This window comes from Gymnoscopelus braueri (genome assembly GCF_963280865.1).
Source record: "Gymnoscopelus braueri genome assembly, chromosome: 21".
Lineage (NCBI taxonomy): Eukaryota > Metazoa > Chordata > Actinopteri > Myctophiformes > Myctophidae > Gymnoscopelus > Gymnoscopelus braueri.
The window spans coordinates 18,781,283-18,802,273 of NC_137623.1; the positions used below are offsets into that span (position 1 = coordinate 18,781,283).

The 20,991-nt window shown below is 40.5% G+C and overlaps 1 protein-coding gene across 4 annotated transcripts in view; it reads left to right on the forward strand.

Annotated features, from left to right (window-relative positions):
- Positions 1-1,597: 1,597 nt before the first annotated feature.
- The window catches only part of LOC308077634 (NLR family CARD domain-containing protein 3-like), a 47,483-nt gene continuing 28,089 nt past the window's right edge, over positions 1,598-20,991 (forward strand). Inside the window, exons 1-6 of one of the 4 annotated variants that reach the window (XM_080418439.1) lie at positions 1,598-1,725; positions 5,873-5,927; positions 8,719-8,818; positions 11,822-11,876; positions 13,447-13,546; positions 15,742-15,806. In XM_080418439.1, the coding sequence (XP_080274565.1) occupies positions 13,501-13,546; positions 15,742-15,806 (111 nt within the window). In that variant the 5' untranslated portion in view covers positions 1,598-1,725; positions 5,873-5,927; positions 8,719-8,818; positions 11,822-11,876; positions 13,447-13,500. Of the gene's footprint in view, positions 1,726-5,872; positions 5,928-8,718; positions 8,819-11,821; positions 11,877-13,446; positions 13,547-15,741; positions 15,807-20,991 lie in introns of those variants that run through there. The other 3 variants (XM_080418440.1, XM_080418442.1, XM_080418441.1) reach the window with 3 other exon arrangements.

Genomic DNA, 20,991 nt, shown 5'->3' on the forward strand with positions numbered 1-20,991 from the left:
CAACAAAGCTTTTTGTGTGAGTTTGATACTTTTATCAGGCTTGCTGTAATAGCATTGGACAATGGGTACAATTTCACCCATTAAACCGCTTAAAGTAGGCCTACAGAAATTCATTTGATGACTGAATGTAAGACCCATCTTTAATAATAACCATTCATTACTTAAAAGTGAATATCTCTGTATGATTGCATGCACTGACCACAATGCCCAAGCGGGGGGTCTGGGGGTCCTCTCGCAGAAACTTTTTTAACATATTAGATGTAATTTCCTGTGCTCTAGTGAATTTTGGGAGTTTGACAATCCAGGAGATTGTTAGGAGACGTGGTCAAAATCGAGGAGACTCCTGCAGGATCCAGGAGTGTTGGCAGTCCTGATATAACACTGCATAACTATAAATTCCACAAACCTCATATTTTTGTCATCTGGACTTTACCAACCAAGTGCAGCCTAGTTATTTCCAACAGCTCAAAACAAATCTATAATATCAGATACAGTATAATACCATGTAAACAATCTTAGATTAGATAGGCCTATTTGAGAGTGCAGAGGCATAATTGCTTTGATGCATGTCACATTAACGAGCGTCAACGAGCATCAGCTGACACACAACACCTCCCCCCTCTACAGTGCTTTAAACTGAAAGTGACTGGAGGTTGTTTCATTTCTCTCCAAAATACCTTGAATATGATGGAAGACATGATTAATAATTACTGTGATTATGATAAGCTTTACATTTCATATCATACACCATACAGCAAGAACTCCTATAACTTTCACTGGCAAAAAAATAAGTTTTCTTCTTTTATTAAAAAAAATATTAAAACAATATTACAATACAGTATGACATCATGACAATACCTATCGTCACATTTTAATACCACGATAGGCTATATCGTGGGACAATATATCGTGAGGGTTAAAAAACATGTTTTAATCACTTGAGGAGGGTCATTGATTTTTTTAGTCAAAGGGAGGGTCATGGCATTTTAGATTAGGGCACATACATTTTCTCCAGGGGTACCCTTCTTTAAAAATCGACCTGTCCCTTATTACTTTTTAATTGAGTAATATATAACTAGTAACGTATATTACTCTTCCTGAGTAACTTGCACAACATTGCTTGAGACATATTCTGAGCTTGTAGATAGGCTATTTTCAATGAAGAGATGTAAGTGTATGGGTGACATCTTGTATTGCATGACAATAAAAACATGGAACCTCCAAATGTCTTAGATATTTACAATGTGGAATAAAACACCTTAAATTCATTCTAAGTACTTTATATATATTAGGCTACCTTTATTGAAATTATTGTTTTCGAGGGGGTCCTTATCACAAATATACAAAGAGTACAATATACAAAACAATACAACAAATACATCCATGCATACATAAACAAAGACAACATAACAAAAGCTCTCCTGTAACTGGCTGCTCACACCCCACCATGTCACCCACAAAATGACAGACTTTACAACCACTTAATGTTAAAGTTGTTGTTCATATCCACAAACTATATCTATAACTCAATACCTCCTTTCCCTACATGCAGAGAACAATGTACTGTAAGCTGACACCAGATTGACGTCAGATGTTTTTCTCAGTTTTATTTGAGTCTGAGGAAGTTACTGACAACACCCTCAGATGAACTCAGCCGCTCTGGAGGGTTGACGGTGGATCAGCTCAGCAGCGTCTTTTCTTCCAACGTCTCCTCTGCAGATGAGGGTAAATATCTCTGAATTCACCAGGATCCTAGCAGGAAATATTACAAACGTTTGAGGAGTAATTTATGTGGTTTTACATTGGATGATATGATGTTAAGGGAACATTTTATTTCGGACCCAAAAGCAGACACTCAAATAAAAATACTCAAAAAAGAAAAAAAGAAGAAAAGAAAAAAGAACAAATTAATGAAAAATGAAGCACGGCAGGCTGGCAGGCAGATGGACAAGCAGACACTCTCTCTCACACACACAAACACACGCGCGCACACACACACACACACACACACACACACACACACACACACACACACACACACAGAGACAGACAGACCAGACACATAGGGGAAAGGGGAAAACTGCAGAACACTTTAGGGCAACGGAAACATATGACTGTAGAAATACCTATAAGACAACGGTTCTTTTAAAGTATATATTTAATTTATATGAGAGTAAATCAAAACAGTGGCATTCTTCCACTTCAGTCTCGCATTATGCCCTATTTGTCATACTGCACCACTTGGTCAGTTTGGTTTGGCGTCCAGTGCTGACTCAGATGATGGACATGTATGTAGGCTACCATGTTGACAGATGACATGAATGATTCCCAACTTATTGGTATGCAACTCATAAGGCGATGAGTTGGCAGAAGTGGGCTTGACCTCTGTGAGGCTCGACTGAGCAAGTGTCTGCACTGAGCCTGCATGGTTGTCAATGTTTAAACTTGTTTTTAATGTGTTTTTTTATGTGGGGCAGCATTGCCTTGATTTCAGTGTTGAGTCCAAGTTGATTGTATGGTCGTGGTACCCCCTGTGTCAGAATGTGTAGAACAGAAAGTGTTGTGGGGTTGTGTGTCTCAGCAGAACCATGTAGATTATTATCTGCATGTGAAGCGCTACACGTTATAATAAAAATCAAACCCTGTCTGAAGTGACCGGTGCCTTTGATGAGTTCATTTCATCAAGCTATATATGAACTAGAGGAACAACAAATCCCCATCCATTCATTTCAAGGCTACTCTAAAAAAAAGTATTTTTTACTCACTTTAACAGCTGTCAAGTATGTTTACTCACTTTAAAGTTGTACAATGCAGAATCACAAATAACGATTTTTAGCAACCTCTGCTGGTCACTACCGTCACGGCATACAATTTCCGTAGTCCTCGATTACCCAGAATTCCATTCGTTTTCACCGGAAGCCGGAAGCGTTTCAAAAAGCGATCTTTTAATTGTTTTATACTATCTACGGATCGTTTCTCTTAGCCAGTGGAGCATTAGTTACCATGAGCTGTGCTTTCTTTTTCTGTTCTTTTTCGATCTTCCAATCCTACATTCTCTTAAAATCAGCGTGAGGTTCCTTTTTGTTATTAGCGCGTTAGTTCCTGGCCAAACAGGAAACCGTTGCGGTAGTTCCTGGCCGACGTCATGACGTCGGTCAGGACGTCGGCCACGACGTCATGACGTTGGCCAGGAACGTCATTTTCCCGGGAAAGTCCCCCCAGTCCACGTTCAATAGAAAATATATAAATAAAAGGCTTCCGGGGGTGAAATTCATGGAGTGGGTGTTGTGAAACTTTTGCCACTCACAAAAGATATACAATTTAACTTTAGTTTTGTTGAAAACGTTACCTAGTATGCCTTTAACAGCTGTAAAGTATTTCAACTAATTTTAACAGCTGTAAAGCATTTCTACTCACTTTAACAGCTGTAAAGTATTTTTCCTCACTTTAACAGCTTAAAGTATTTCTACTCTAACAGCTGTAAAGTATTTTTTACTCACTTTGATAGCTGTGAAGTATTTGTACCCACTTTAACAGTTTTAAAATATTTGTACTTCATTTAGACACTTCAGCTCAGAAATAACCAGACAGTTAATGAACCATTTACCATTTATTAACCATTACCATATTAACCATTACCCATATATGCAATGATATTGCAATCAAGTTTGGTGGTGTGACTCTGCTCATGTGATATTAAACGATTCCTGTGCAGACATGACACAGATCTTCAATCACAACCCCCTGAGCAGAGCATAACAGGTATAACACAACAATAATTATACAACAACAGGTACATACACACCAGATATTACACAACATAACAACGCCATATTTAACCCTTAATGCATACCACCACCATAACAACCATCTATGGAACCATCCCACTAACCAGAAGCCACAGGGAGGAGGCCGGGGAGGTGGAGGAATTTTAACACTGACAGCTGTACGACCAGCACTGACAGCTAAGCACGTAGAATTAATAGAGAACTGAGGCTGCTTAAATGAACCTCCAGAGTTGCACTGTGGGTATGAGGGCGTGAGTGAGTTAACTGTAGCAAATGAAATGACAAGAGGTTGAAACGTACTGACTTAAAGGAGTACGACTGAATAACTATTAGCGAATGGGGGGGGTCCGGGGAGTATGAATGAAGTATATAAACATACTGCCTTCCGTGTCTACATGAACTAACCTTTCACTGGATTCTCTTTAACAGCTTTAAAGTATTTTTACTCACTTTAGCAGCTGTAAAGTATTTTTACTCACTTTTACAGCGGTAAAGTATTTTACTCACCTTAACAGCTTTAACGTATTCCTATTCACTTTAACAGCTGTAAAGTATTTTTACTCACTTTAACAGCGATAAGTATTTTTACTCACTCTAACAGCTGTAAAGTATTTTACTCACTTTAACAGCCTTAAAGTATGTTTACTCACTTTGATTACTTTTTAAACACTCGTTACTTTTTAGTGACTTTAGATACTTTTAAGTACTTAAAGTACTTTTACTCAAATTGTAGATCGTCATTTTAGTTCAGTGTGTGTGTGTGTGTGTGTGTGTGTGTGTGTGTGTGTGTGTGTGTGTGTGTGTGTGTGTGTGTGTGTGTGTGTGTGTGTGTATGCGTGTACGTGCTGAGCCAGCCTCTGTGGATGTGTGTGCATGTTTTAAAGTGGCGCAGGTGTTGCACTGTCTCCGGTTTGTGTTGAATTAGTGTAACTGGTTCCAATCAACCGCAGCTGTTGACACCGTGCTCAGTCATACGGACAAACACACGCGGTCAGTTGTTGGAGCGGTTGGCACCGCTGAAAAATGCATGTGACAACAGCACTTACAGGTTGTGGCTTTTATTAGTAGCTACAGGATGATGTGATCGATGGATAAACTGACATAAATCACATACTTTACATTGGTTAATTCTGCTTTGCTGTGTTTGATGACATGTCTGTACTGGACTGTCAGTGTGTCAGTATGTTGTGCTAGAAGGAAAGCAGCTGTGGCTGTTACTTTAATAAAGTGTAATAAATGTTTTAAAGGTAGAGGAAGTGATATTTTTTGGTTGAAACAAAAAGGTTTTTGTTAAAAGGTTACAGCACTATATTGTGATAGTAATCATTACTATAGAGTGTTTGTTCAGTAACAGGAGTCTCCCTGTCTCTCCTCTCTTTAATAAACAGAAAATACATTTTCAGGTAGGTGACACCATTTCAGCCAATCAGGAGAGAGTACCCATTTATCAGTTTCCAGTTTCATAGTGTTCCAATTTTGCCTGCTCATTTGTTTGTGTCATCACCCAGTGGTGAATTATCCAACGGGCTTGAGGTGCTGAAGCACACGGAACCAACCTTGGGGGGGGGGAACCAAACGACGTGAAAAAACCCCCGACGGGGGCACCGAACCGGGTCCGCGCTGCGGGTCTGTCTGTCTGTCTGTCTGTCTGTCTGTCTGTCTGTCTGTCTGTCTGTCTGTCTGTCTGATCCCTGAGCATCAGTATATGCCCATATGGGCATATCGGTTGTTGGATCTGCAGTTCTGGATAACCAGATCTCTCTCTATGTATGCCTAGACATGGCTGATAATTGCAGATGTATACATTCATTAAATACCTTGTTGAGATAGTTTCTAATTGTGTCTTGACTATGGATCAAAGTTATGTATATTGTTGCAGTTGGGCAGTTATGTTCCCCCCCCCATGAATTAATGCCTTAATTCATCATACAAGAGTGTCGCACAAAAGTAGTAAAAATAGCAGATCTAAAAGCTCACAACACGTTGCAATGTGACACGTTGTGAGCTTGTAGATCGGCTATTTTCACTCTTCTAAAATGTTTTTAAAACGGTTTCCTTTGTAATAGTCATTTCTTTCTTTTCAGTGATGTCCAGATAGAACCACCAGGTAACAACTGGTTGTTACTAAACCTTCCATTGGTGAGTCATGCATGAAGTGTTATAGCTGTTTGACACATACACATTCCCTTCATTAAAGCAGCACTATGTAACTTTCCTCTTCTAACCCGGATTTGAACCCTGTTTCCTGGGGTCTATTCCACGAAACCTGGATTAGGGATAAACCGGGCTTAATCGGCTATCCTGGCTTAAATTATCCAGGAATCGGTTTCACGAAAGCTGAGTTAGCTCGGCAGATTAATTTAGCTAGTAAACCTGGATATGTTTATCCATGATCCTGTTTCACAAAAGAAAATTGAAGCAATCCTGCCTTAGTTACCATGGCAATTTAGCTGTGAAGTTAGCCTGGTCCGGACCAGGCTAACAGCCAAGCTTTATTAATCCAGTGCCTTGTTCTTCAAGTTTTGTGAAATAGCTGTTAGTCCAATGACTCCAATCATAAACCAATGAGTTTTTCCACACTTATTCAATTCTTATGCGAAAATCGAAGATCTACAAGCCCGAAATGTTTTTGTCTTATGGCGGCCGGGGCTCCCCGGCCCCCCATGGACCCCCGCCCCCGTGGACCCCCGCCCCCGTGGACCCCCGGAACCCCGGACCCCCGTGTACCCCCGGACCCCTGTGGACCCCCGCCCCGTGGACCCCCGGACCCCCGTATACCCCGGACCTCTGTTGGGGGTCAACGGGGGTCTGGGAGTACACAGGGGGCCGGGTACTCCCGGACCCCCGTTGACCCCCGGCCCCCCGTTGACCCCTGTGGACCGGGGACCCCGGCACTTGTAGATCTTTCATTTTAGAAATTAGAAATTAGAAAATTATTCTAAGTGTGTAATTATAATTCCAACATTCACTTAAACTCCTTATGTTTAAGCCTAACTGAATTATATATTTATGGATTTGTATATAAATTAATTGCATATTTTTGGACAACTTGTCCATTTAATTTGTCTGCAATACTTTGCCACGCTTTCTCCCTGGATCTATAGTTATTGCGGCTGTGTTTCCTCTCTTGCTTATTTATATACATTTTACTTCCTTGTATGATTTCATGAGCTGCTGCAGTGCTGCTGTTCAGCCACAGAGAAGAACGCCGCTCTGGTTTTGGGCTCCATGATTGGTCAAGTTCAAGGATTCTGCTATCGACTTTCATGGTCTTTTATAGGAATATGTGAACTCACATTCAGCCTGGTTTAACGATCCTGGCTCGACAAACCTCTCCTTCTCAGCCCGGCTTGGCGTTCGTGGAACTGAATAAACCAGGCTGAACAGCGCAGGCTTGTCAAACCTGGATTTGCCTTTCAAACCAGGATAATTTTATTCCGCTTTCGTGGAATAGACCCCTGGGCAAATGCAGATTTTGTTTTGTTTTACCATTGAGCTAATAGAGCCTGCCTGCTTGCCCAAGGGATACATTTAATCTTGACCATCAGGTCACAATTGGTGTCAGATCCTGTGTCTAGGTGAGACATGACCTTTGACACGATCTAGATGTCTCAATAGAAGAGCGGGGAGACACAATACAACCACCCCAATTGTATAAGTTATATTGTATTAACATACTCTACCATACAGATTGGACAACATTACATTTTATACATTCAAACATAGTTACAAAGTGCTGCTTTAAGTGAACAAAACACCCTCACCTCCCCAGGACAGTTAACACACCATGTCACACAACCTTCTTCAACCATGTAACCACATTTACATATTTACAACTATTCATACCATAAAACAAATCTAAAACGCTGTTTTATCTTCCCCATGTGTATGTTTCTTATTTAATGTGATCCATGTGCACCATCTAGTGGACTCATGCTTGAATATCTCCTCAGGGATGAATGAAGTCAGTGTAAATAAACAATGGATGAAGTGAAGACATGTGACCAGGGTCTATTTCACGAAAGCGGAATTAAATTATCCTGGTTTAAAAGGCAAATCCAGGTTTGACAAGCCTGCGCTGTTCAGCCTGGTTTATTCAGTTCCACGAACGCCAAGCCGGGCTGAGAAGGAGCGGCTTTGTCGAGCCAGGATCGTTAAACCAGGCTGAATGTGCGTTCACCTATTCCTATAAAAGACCATGAAAGTCGAATCCTTGAACTTGACCAATCATGGAGCCCAAAACCAGTTGTCCAAAAATATGCAATTAATATATTTATATAATATAATTTATATACGTCCATAAATATATAATTCAGTTAGGCTTAAACATGAGGAGTTTAAGTGAATGTTGGAATTATAATTATAAACACTTAGAATCATTTTCTAATTTCTAAAATCGAAGTGAAAAGCTTGCCTTTTGGCAAGGGGGTTCGGGAGTACCCGGCCCCCCGTGTACTCCCGGACCCCCGTTGACACCCGACGGGGGGCCGGGGGTCCATGGGGGGCCGGGGGTCCACCGGAGTCCGGGGGTCCACGGGAGTCCGGGGGTCCACGGGGGGCCGGGGATACACAGGGGGCCAGGGGTCAACAGGGGTCCATGGGGAGCCGGGGGTCTGGGGGACCACGGGGGTCTGTGGACCCCCGGCCGCCATAAGACAATTTTTTTCGGACTTGTAGATCTTCGATTTTCGCATAAGAATTGAATAAGTGTGGAAAAACTCATTGGTTTACGATTGGAGTCATTGGACTAACAGCTATTTCACAAAACTTGAAGAACAAGGCACTGGATTAATAAAGCTTGGCTGTCTAACTTCACAGCTAAATTGCCATGGTAACTAAAGCAGGATTGCTTCAATTTTCTTTCGTGAAACCGATTCCTGGATCATTTAAGCCAGGTTAGCTGATTAAACCCGGTTTATCCCTAATCCAGGTTTCGTGAAACGGGCCTGGAGCTGTGTTGTCCTCAGTGGAGATTCTGAACACAATGGAGCAACTTCAACTTTCTGAAAAGTCACATGAGGACTGTCCAGGTAACCATGACACATTAGAATATTATGTTTAGAAACAGCTCTGATTCTGAATTCTCATTTCAAAAGATTTAGATTTCTTTCAGGAACAGTCAATGGTTCCATTTACAAATGTTGTATTGCTATGTAAATTACCTGAATTTACCACATCTTTTTCTCTGTTTTGTCAACCAATAAGTTGTTTTAAAGAATTTCCTACTAAATTAAAATAAATGTACAACTCATCACATTGTGACGCGTTGTAAGCTTGTAGATCTGCTATTTTAACTATTTTTGAACTACAGATAAAGTGTATTTTTGTAAGTTTGGGTCCCAGGGGTCCTTTCCTAGAAATGTAGTGGAGTGAAAAGCTGAATTGTCTACAGTAGTTGAACCCAAGTGCAGACTCAAAATGTTTTAAATGCCAAGCAGACAAGTCGAACAACAAAAAAAGCAACAGTAAATGTAGGCAAAAAAATCAAATATAGAATCAGGCCAAAACTTAAAAAGAGGTGGTGCCATGGTTTTGCACTTTTTCTGTTTTTCATGCGTCTATATGAGGTTGATAGAACTTCATTAGACGGTGTTAGTTGGTGTTTTTATGGGCAATGGTGTCTTCTCTGACTATTTTGAGTTTCCTGGAGGCTGAAACCTTGAGAGTCAAACGTGCCAATCAAAAAACTGTGAATTATTGACGCAACACACTGGCTGCGGGTACATGGACCATCATGTATTCATTCAGAATGAATTCATTCCGAATGAACTCATTCCGAATAGAGGAATCTGATCCACTCACCTGTTTACATGGGACCTGAATAAAAGTATTCCTCGTTTACATGACCAAAGCATTCTTTCGGAATATAACTTTTGACATGCGCAGAGTGGTTCCCGCCTACGCCCGGGCATGGACCAGGGGCCACTACCCGGAGCAGAGCTTCCCCTGGTGGGCATGGGAGGAGGCAATGAATAGCCCCCTTGTGCCTCCGCGGCGGAGGTCTGTCGGTCGTAGACAGGCCGGTAAGCAACACACCGACTCCTGGCCAGGCAGCGTTGTATGCGGTACAAGCCTGTGTTCCTTTGTTATCGCCGTTTTAATGCAAAAGTAGCAGATCTACAAGTTCAGACCAGTTTATTTTTTTGTATTGGTACCAGACACGGTAAAACGTAGGCTAGCCTATACTATTTGTCACATTTCTCATGTAGGTACGATGACGTCATCGCGCATTCACACATGGTCATTATAATAATAAATAATAATACATAAACACCGGACCGATCATGGTCATTATAATAATAAATGGAGAGAGAGAGAGAGCAACACTACAATCTATGAAACAAGGCACGCTCATTTATGGCAAAAGTACAAAAGTATTGGCATCAAAATATACTTAAGTAGAAAGTATAAGCTACTCATTATGCCGAGTGTCACGTTTTTCTTGTATTACTATGAAAAAGCTTTGAAACATGCTGTAACTCATTCACTGTGACGAAAACCCTCTTTCTGCGCCGAGTAGCGCGCGGTGCGCACACGGAGAATGCGGAGTCTGTCGCCCTAAAACACAATCGCCCCGGGTCAAAATCCAGCGACCATGGAGCGGCCGTGGATGGCCCGCTCAAAAGGTGCGTGGGGCGTAGTGTTTTGGGACGACCGTTCCGGCTGCCCATGTAATGAATTGATTAAGTAAAACGCATCTGTTTTCGCTGCAGCTGCGCCCTAATAATGTAGTTTTCATTTATTTTTGTTCACGTATGCTATTAAAACAATGCAGCTATTGCAGTATTGGGCCTTAACATGTGATTAAAAATGTATACGTATTTGGCCCCTCATATATAAAATAAATGTAAAATCTGATTTAAAATTGAAACTTGCAGCTGATCAATGCGTTTCTGCGTTTACGTGTGGACAGGGATTTAAAAAAAAATCTTTGTCATGTGGCCAGGGATTCTTTTTAAAAACTGAGGACTAAAATACCCGTTTAGAAAAAGATCCATATAAGTGTAGCCTAGGCCAGCAATCCTTGGAGCGTCCGTTCTCCTGGACAAGTCTGGGCTTAACCATCGCTTATTAAATGACGCTATAGAATAGAATCATTCATTTTATCCCGCAGGAGCGACTGTGGCCGAATTAGAGATTTGATAGGTCATTTTTGGACAATTCTGACAGCACTATAAGCACGGACATGCGCAAAGGAATGCATGTATTCCAAACAGAGAGGAGCGTTCGGAATAAAGTGTTTACATGGTCAATTCCGATTGGTATATCCCGATTCAAACGGTCTATACCACCCCTACATTCGGGTCAGACTGGAATGGAATATTCTATTCCAATTGAGGTGTTTACATGAGGATTTCTATTCTGAATGAATTCATCCATTCATTCATTCCGAATAGAAGTGTATTCATTCCGAATGAAACTGTCCATGTACCCGCAGCCAATGATACCCTCCCCATCATTATCATATCACGAAAATCGCTGATCTGCTTTTAGATATGCTACAGTATCTTTACTCTTTCTACTCAGGAACGAGTGGGGAATGCATGTCCCACCCAGTTATGTGATACCCGTTGTACCCGGTTGAATCCAATGTCTGTCTGTCTGTCTGTCTGTCTGTCTGTCTGTCTGTCTGTCTGTCTGTCTGATCCCTGAGCATCAGTATATGCCAATATGGGCATATCGGTTGTTGGATCTGCAGTTCTGGATAACCAGATCTCTCTCTATGTATGCCTAGACATGGCTGATAATTGCAGATGTATACATTCATTAAATACCTTGTTGAGATAGTTTCTAATTGTGTCTTGACTATGGATCAAAGTTATGTATATTGTTGCAGTTGGGCAGTTATGTTCCCCCCCCATGAATTAATGCATCATACAAGAGTGTCGCACAAAAGTAGTAAAAATAGCAGATCTAAAAGCTCACAACACGTTGCAATGTGACACGTTGTGAGCTTGTAGATCGGCTATTTTCACTCTTCTAAAATGTTTTAAAAACGGTTTCCTTTGTAATAGTAATTTCTTTCTTTTCAGTGATGTCCAGATAGAACCACCAGGTAACAACTGGTTGTTACTAAACCTTCCATTGGTGAGTCATGCATGAAGTGTTATAGCTGTTTGACACATACACATTCCCTTCATTATGCAGCACTATGTAACTTTCCTCTTCTAACCCGGATTTGAACCCTGCTTCCTGGGCAAGTGCAGATTTTGTTTTGTTTTACCATTGAGCTAATAGAGCCTGCCTGCTTGCCCAAGGGTTACATTTAATCTTGACCATCAGGTCACAATTGGTGTCAGATCCTGTGTCTAGGTGAGACATGACCTTTGACACGATCTAGATGTCTCAATAGAAGAGCGGGGAGACACAATACAACCACCCCAATTGTATAAGTTATATTGTATTAACATACTCTACCATACAGATTGGACAACATTACATTTTATCCATTCAAACATAGTTACAAAGTGCTGCTTTAAGTGAACAAAACACCCTCACCTCCCCAGGACTGTTAACACACCATGTCACACAACCTTCTTCAACCATGTAACCACATTTACATATTTACAACTATTCATACCATAAAACAAATCATACATATCTTCCCCATGTGTATGTTTCTTATTTAATGTGATCCATGTGCACCATCTAGTGGACTCATGCTTGAATTTCTCCTCAGGGATGAATGAAGTCAGTGTAAATAAACAATGGATGAAGTGAAGACATGTGACCAGGGTCTATTTCACGAAAGTGGAATTAAATTATCCTGGTTTAAAAGGCAAATCCAGGTTTGACAAGCCTGCGCTGTTCAGCCTGGTTTATTCAGTTCCACGAACGCCAAGCCGGGCTGAGAAGGAGCGGCTTTGTCGAGCCAGGATCGTTAAACCAGGCTGAATGTGCGTTCACCTATTCCTATAAAAGACCATGAAAGTCGAATCCTTGAACTTGACCAATCATGGAGCCCAAAACCAGTTGTCCAAAAATATGCAATTAATATATTTATATAATATAATTTATATACGTCCATAAATATATAATTCAGTTAGGCTTAAACATGAGGAGTTTAAGTGAATGTTGGAATTATAATTATAAACACTTAGAATAATTTTCTAATTTCTAAAATCGAAGTGAAAAGCTTGCCTTTTGGCAAGGGGGTTCGGGAGTACCCGGCCCCCTGTGTACTCCCGGACCCCCGTTGACACTCGACGGGGGGCCGGGGGTCCACGGGGGGCCGGGGGTCCATGGGGGGCCGGGGGTCCACGGGAGTCCGGGGGTCCACGGGGGGCCGGGGATACACAGGGGGCCAGGGGTCAACGGGGGTCCATGGGGAGCCGGGGGTCTGGGGGACCACGGGGGTCTGTGGACCCCCGGCCGCCATAAGACAATTTTTTTCCGGGCTTGTAGATCTTCGATTTTCGCATAAGAATTGAATAAGTGTGGAAAAACTCATTGGTTTACGATTGGAGTCATTGGACTAACAGCTATTTCACAAAACTTGAAGAACAAGGCACTGGATTAATAAAGCTTGGCTGTCTAACTTCACAGCTAAATTGCCATGGTAACTAAAGCAGGATTGCTTCAATTTTCTTTCGTGAAACCGATTCCTGGATCATTTAAGCCAGGTTAGCTGATTAAACCCGGTTTATCCCTAATCCAGGTTTCGTGAAACGGGCCTGGAGCTGTGTTGTCCTCAGTGGAGATTCTGAACACAATGGAGCAACTTCAACTTTCTGAAAAGTCACATGAGGACTGTCCAGGTAACCATGACACATTAGAATATTATGTTTAGAAACAGCTCTGATTCTGAATTCTCATTTCAAAAGATTTAGATTTCTTTCAGGAACAGTCAATGGTTCCATTTACAAATGTTGTATTGCTATGTAAATTACCTGAATTTACTACATCTTTTTCTCTGTTTTGTCAACCAATAAGTTGTTTTAAAGAATTTCCTACTAAATTAAAATAAATGTACAACTCATCACATTGTGACGCGTTGTAAGCTTGTAGATCTGCTATTTTAACTATTTTTGAACTACAGATAAAGTGTATTTTTGTAAGTTTAGGTCCCAGGGGTCCTTTCCTAGAAATGTAGTGGAGTGAAAAGCTGAATTGTCTACAGTAGTTGAACCCAAGTGCAGACTCAAAATGTTTTAAATGCCAAGCAGCCAAGTCGAACAACAAAAAAAGCAACGGTAAATGTAGGCAAAAAAATCTAATATAGAATCAGGCCAAAACTTAAAAAGAGGTGGTGCCATGGTTTTGCACTTTTTCTGTTTTTCATGTGTCTATATGAGGTTGATAGAACATTAGACGGTGTTAGGTGGTGTTTTTATGGGCAATGGTGTCTTCTCTGACTATTTTGAGTTTCCTGGAAACCTTGAGAGTCAAACGTGCCAATCAAAAAACTGTGAATTATTGACGCAACACAATGATACCCTCCCCATCATTATCATATCACAACAGGTGTGGGCTTGGCTAAGAAAAAGCATGTGTAGCAACGTAGCAACAGAGGGGGGAGGGGGACGTGGGGCAAAGTAAACACAGAGATACAGAGGGAGAAAGAGAGAGAGAACACTGAACACGTGGTAAAACTCACCACTACTGTAACAGGCGATTGAAAGATCAGTACTTCCATATTGCATGGTGTTCACGTTGGTTCGTAATCCATTCTTTAATGTCCAGTATGACCAACGCGTTTCGACCTAGAAGGTCTTCATCAGGGTCTGTCTGACTTACTATATATGATGTATTATTTTTTTCCAAGCTTTGCTCTTGTAGATGTCCAGTGCCATATCAAACAATCTGTAAAGACTGGCTACCCAGCTGTCAGAGCTGTTCTAGACCAGCTGTTCTCAAACCTTTTCATGTGAAGTACCCCCAAATTAAAATGTAGTTATAAGTCATTTTAAAAAATACTTTTTTTCCCTAAGATGTTTTGAAAACAGAAAAGATGCAAAATTATTGTAACCAGTTTAAACCTACGTATATGCATTGGCTATTTGAAAATAGCAGATCTACAAGCTCACAACGCGTTGCAATGCGACACGCTGTGAGAAAAAGTTTGAGTACCACTGATATAGCAACAGGTATTAATGGGTTAAATTAACACACCAAATCTGTTTTAATATTGTATATGTTTTACACAAACATGCTATGTTTCACATGAATAAAAGTTAAAGAAAACAAAATCGTGAAAACAAAAAACGCATTACATCAAGGCAGTCAACCCCCCTTCCCCCTTTGTTGCTGTTGTAGTCAAGGATGTGGCTTCCTGTGACACAGAGGAACACACTGTGTGTGTGTGTGTGTGTGTGTGTGTGTGTGTGTGTGTGTGTGTGTGTGTGTGAGTGTGAGTGTGAGTGTGAGTGTGTGTGTGTGTGTGTGTGTGTGTGTGTGTGTGTGTGTGTGTGTGTGTGTGTGTGTGTGTGTGTTTTCCATCTCCTTGATGAACAGTCTTTCCCATTCATTCCCTAATGGGACCGGGAACACTAAGGGTGTAACAAAGTTGAATAAACCACTCAATGAAAATGTTGATGAGCAATATGTTCACATACCTAATGGGGAGGAAATCATAAGGTCTTGAGGCAATCAGATGAAAAACACAATATTTATGATTCAGAAAAGTAGAAATTCAATAACACCACTTCTCGAGATTCTGGACCGGTCCGATGCCAAAATTAAGTCTATGATGGTTTGAGTAGTATTCACACCTGTGTAAATTGAGTTATCAGCTGTTCAACGCCATGCAGTCTACAGAAATTTGAGTATTGAATTATCAAATGTTAATGCTATTTTGTCATTGATATTTTGTCATCTATTTATCTATCTAAATTATCTATCTATCTGTCTATCTGTCTATCTGTCTATCTGTCTATCTGTCTGTCTGTCTGTCTGTCTGTCTGTCTGTCTGTCTGTCTGTCTGCCTGCCTACACCTGTCTACACCTCTTTCAGCAGCAGCCTCAAGAGATGTCATGGATCGTGGTGATTTTGGAAAAAAGAAAGATCCCTCAGGGCAGGTAAAGAATGCACACATCATATAGGTTTACTGCCTGGGTGGGTATTCCATATTATACAGGAACTTGTATCAAAACTACCATAAAATGATGCAACATAACCTTATGTCTGTCTAAGATCTGATCTATTTACAATGGGTCAGCATCTTGAAAGCCAATCAAGTTTCATGTTGCCGAATCAATTTCTTCAGCCACGTTATGTCCATTACAGCTTAAACACCAAATAACATTCTGGCAAAGAATATATGAACATAGATTTTTCTGTAACAAAACTGAAAAGTGACAAGTTCTGACAACCAACGCTCATTGTTCCTGCTGCATGAACTTGGTACTCCATTTGGTAGTGGATATTCATCTGTCAAACAATAATAATAGCAATAATAAAGAAACATGTGAGAATTTAAAAAAATTAAGTGACTGGGCCCGTGTGCAATGACCTTGAATGTGGTTAAATAACACTGAAATTCAACATCTAAATCCTACCAGACATGATGCCATGCCTTTTTGTTAAGTAAACATACTGTAGGTTACATATTTTAATCAGAGTGATTGTGGACTGAACATGCAAGCTACATGACCCAGAGGCCGAAATTGTCAAAGTAAAGCTTCCATGTCCAATACATTTTCCAACATATCAGGGTCCCCATGATGTAATAAACTACTGTACATGTTTACTATATGTTTGTTATGTGGCATGACAATGATATGAAAATGCATTAGTATAATGTAACAAACATTTTCATTATGGTGAAGTAATTCTCGATTAAAACAAGGTCTGCGTATTTTAGCTTCACGGATGCGTTCAGCTGAGACACACATTGTACATAGCTGTTGTGCATTACACAACTGCCTAACATGGAAGCATATCAACTATAAACCATATCAGCTGGAAGCAGCTCATGTCTACAACATTTGAATAAAACAGGTCCAGTGAAAATTGGAACTTAGCATGGTTATTATTCTACTTTTTGCTGAAGCTCAATGTATACTTCAGCGTAAATGGTGAGCATGGATATGTAAAGGTCATTTTCTCATTCAACATCTATTCTTTAGAGCTGGGGACGTTCTATATTTTAGATAGCTAGCATTAACAATCTAACAAAATAAAGAGATAAGAGAAGGCCCGGACGTGCTGGCCTAGCAGTCCGGGCGCCAGGGCTCCAATGTAGCCTTACAGCGTGTCGCGGGTTCTGGTCCTGATCGCGATGGCCTTTGCTGTGTGTCACTCCCCATTTCTCTCTCCCCGTTTCCTGTCTGACTTCACTTTACTATTAATAAAGGCATAAAAAGCCAAAAAATACATTTGAAAAAAGGATATAAGAGATAAGAGAAAACAGCACACGCACTGGCCCTCATTTATCAAACTTGCTCAGACTGAAAAACGGGCGTACACCAAGATCACCATCACTTTCGGGATTTATCATTCTATCATCAGTTTGACTTGAGCGTACGAAACGTTCAAATCTCACATCAGGTGTACAGGTTGTGTACACCAGTTTCTGAAGTAAACAGACACCATGTAAGACACACCTTACATGGTGCTCAAGGCAGAAGGCGGTGCGGGCTACGGGGACGGTCTTGAATGTGAGTGACAGGTGCGTCACAGTGTTTTTTTAGAATCCGCTGGCTGCAAAAAACTGTGGCCACGCACAACCTGCGTTTAACAGCGGCCAGCCAACTTTTGTTGAGAGCGCGCCCTTACAAGTAAAAGTCCGGAATTCAAAAGTATTGGTATTAAAATGTACTTAAATTACCAAAAGTAAAATTATTCATTACGCAGAATGTCCCGTTTCACACGTTATCAAATGTCTAAAATGTATAAAAATCCTTTGAAATTCTGCTATTTTCAAATAGCCAATGTTTAAATAGAGCTGAAGTGGTTAATGTATGTTTTGTAATGATAATCAAAATCTACAAAGTAACTAGTACTAAAGTTTTCAAATAAATGTAGTGGAGTAAAAGTACAATATTTGCCTCTGAGATGTGGAAATGGAGTGGAAAATAGCAGATCTACAAGCTCACAATGCGATTTTCAAACGATTTTTTTGAAACATTTTGAACTTGTGAAATGTATCAATTGCAGTATTGATACTTTTACTTAAGTACAAAATGTGAGTATTTTTTCTGCCACTGAGGTAATGGAGAAGTAATGCAACACCACTGCACATCGTATCTGCGACACGCATCGTGTGACGGGGCAAAATGAATTAGACATTAGTTTAGATGAGTCAATGACTCAGGATCATTTTTAAACATTATTTGATTTGATAACTTTGTGCAAGCCTTCTGCCCACAACCTGTTATGTATGTCCACTTACATAAACAGTATAATAACGACTCAAACAATGTTAGAGAGTTTATCCATTTGTTTACTTATTCAGCGCGCTTGTCATACAGACACGGTCCGCCAATGATGACGTAACAACCTCTCTTAAAGGAACAGTGAACTGCCAATATAACAGTAGTGCCAGGTCTCAAATACATAACACAACCCATAGCCCCAAGTCCATTCATAATCTCGCAAGCGATCACTTGTATTGGGCATTAGAGAGAGCGCAAGAGAGATCTGTAGTATTTATTTGTTGCTGTGTGAGAAAATGAACAAACTGACCGACCACAAGCAGGCTATTCACACCTGACCTCCTGGATCATTGTTATAGTATTGGGATCATTTGCATCCATTGCGCTTGGATGTGTGTGAGGTGTAGTGTTTCACTGTCAACTTGAGTCCTACTGAAAGAACATTATCCCGTTGTGCAATTCTTCAGATAACAGCCAGATCTCATGCTTGTATCCCCAGGTTGCGACGACAAGGCATAGGGTCTACTGAAAATCGCGAAACTCTCTCTTTCTCTCTTTAAATAAAAATGAAAAATAAAACATTGTGTTTAAAATAACTTCACATATCTCTGTCTGCCTCGCTCTCATATCTGCCCCTCCCCCTCAAGTCTCTGCCTGTCTGTCTGTCGGTACTTTAAGTACATTTTGATACCAATACTTTTGTACAATAAGGACAACACTCCTCCGTTGCCGCCATAGAACTTCACCACCCCCCCTGCCCAGAGGGCAGCCCTTCCCCCAAAAGTTTGCAGCCGAGGAGGCTCATCAAAGCAGTGGTGGAAAAAGTACTTGTCGTCTCTGGCCCTACGGGACCGGCAGGATATGAGGGCCATTTCCGGAGGTGGGGGATAAACAGTCAACGCTCAGAAACCGGAGTTTTTCCTTTCTTAACAATTCCATTTTATTGTCAGAGTTCTCAGCATTCCATACATACAGGTCAATTCGACGTACAGTGCATAGTCCATAGATCCATTTTATCCCGTTGGACACGACATCTGTGTGTAGCCGAAACACACAGAGTCCCGTTTCTCACAACAACACCATATTATAAGCAAACACACATTTGACCTAGGACCTCCTTCTGACCACTCACAACACAGGTTTTTAGAACAATAGACTTCATGGGCTAGCCTTTCACAATGGATCTGCCTCCTCCACACTGACTCATGACAATTTACTTTAACCTATTTATAAAACTATACTTTTACACAAGCTCATATTATGCAATCTTTGTTTAACACCTTATTACCTTCAAAATAAGACCAGACATATATGTATTCAACCTTGTATGAATGATTTAGACAAAAAGAGATGATTCAAGGGGACTTGACGTTTTCCTTAGATTCAAGAAGAAAAGTTTACATGCAACTAACTGGTTTCTCCCCAACCACATTTGTTCACACTTGTGTACTTACTACAAAATAAGCTTTTACTGTGAAATAGTAATAACACAATATGAATTCAATCCGAGTCTGTATTTCTTTACCAGAGGTCTGTGGGGAGGAAAAGAGACAACAGGCAACATGCACTCTCGCATAATTAGAATGCGCCTTTGCGGGAACAAAGAACTCGGCCGGGTGTGGTGTTTTAGGTTCGCACCTAAGACAATAGACAGGATAGCTAGAGTGTTTACCTTAATTACCTCCACTGTAGCAGACCACTACAGCTGTTCTCCCCCACTCACAACCTTTTGGCCTCCTCGTTTTGGTCTCACTCTGACATGGAACATTCTTGACAATTTGTGTTCATAATGTATTAATAGCATATTAACTTCATATTCATCAGTCTTGAATACTGATACACCACATACTCAAATGCTTTACTTAAATAAAAGTATCAACACTGCAAAGTAGAAATACTGAGTTACAAGGAAAAGCCTGGAATTCAAAATGTACTTGTGTAAAAGTACCAAAGAATTGGTATCAAAATATACTTAAAGTACCAAAAGTAGAACTCATTATACAGAATGTCCCATTTCCCAAGTTTTCTAATGTAAAATGTATAATAAGCTTTTGAAAATAGCAGATCTACAAGCTTGTAGATCGGCTATTTTCAAATCTTACGTTTAATTATAAAAATGGCTTCCAAAGTTTTGAGGATTGGTCCGTTTTGAACAAAATGTCTCAAATCATGAACACAGCATGCAATTCCCGTGAAATTCTGCTCACTAGGCCGAGGAAGAAATGGCAATTGAAAATCTTCAAATCAGCCTCATGGTGGCGCTATAACAGGCCGATTCATGTTTTACCTACAACTGCACCAATCTGTGTAAAACTTTTTATGTGCACTCCCTAGAGACCAAGGAAAAACCTTTGCCCTGCATTTTTCACATCTGCATTTTATTGCGCCACCAGGAGGCCGACTTATGTAAAACATAATTTTGGATATTACTCCTTCAGATTTTATCCAAATTTCACGCACATCGATCTCTATATTCATGTGATCAAGACGGATCTGTTTGATTTTTCATATTCCATCCTGATTGGCTAAGATTGATTGATTGATTGATGTAGTTTATTTAGTAAGACATGAGAATAGTACATGACAGTACATAACAGTACATGGAAGTACAAATTCACAATACAAGGTCTACTAAACTGGAACTCTCATTAAGCACTAAGCTTGTTTAAGATGAGAACCCCATGCACACAAATCATGATGAAATATAAGAGGCAGATAGATATACACACTACTATACAAAATGTCATACAATCAGCTTTCAGGTTACTGGTATGAAGAGAGAAAAAAAAAATATATATATACAAAAGAGGAAAATGAAGGAGGGGGGGGGGGTAGGGGGGGGTAGGTTAAGACTTAGACAGGGGCCATTTTCGAATTGCAGCCTCCT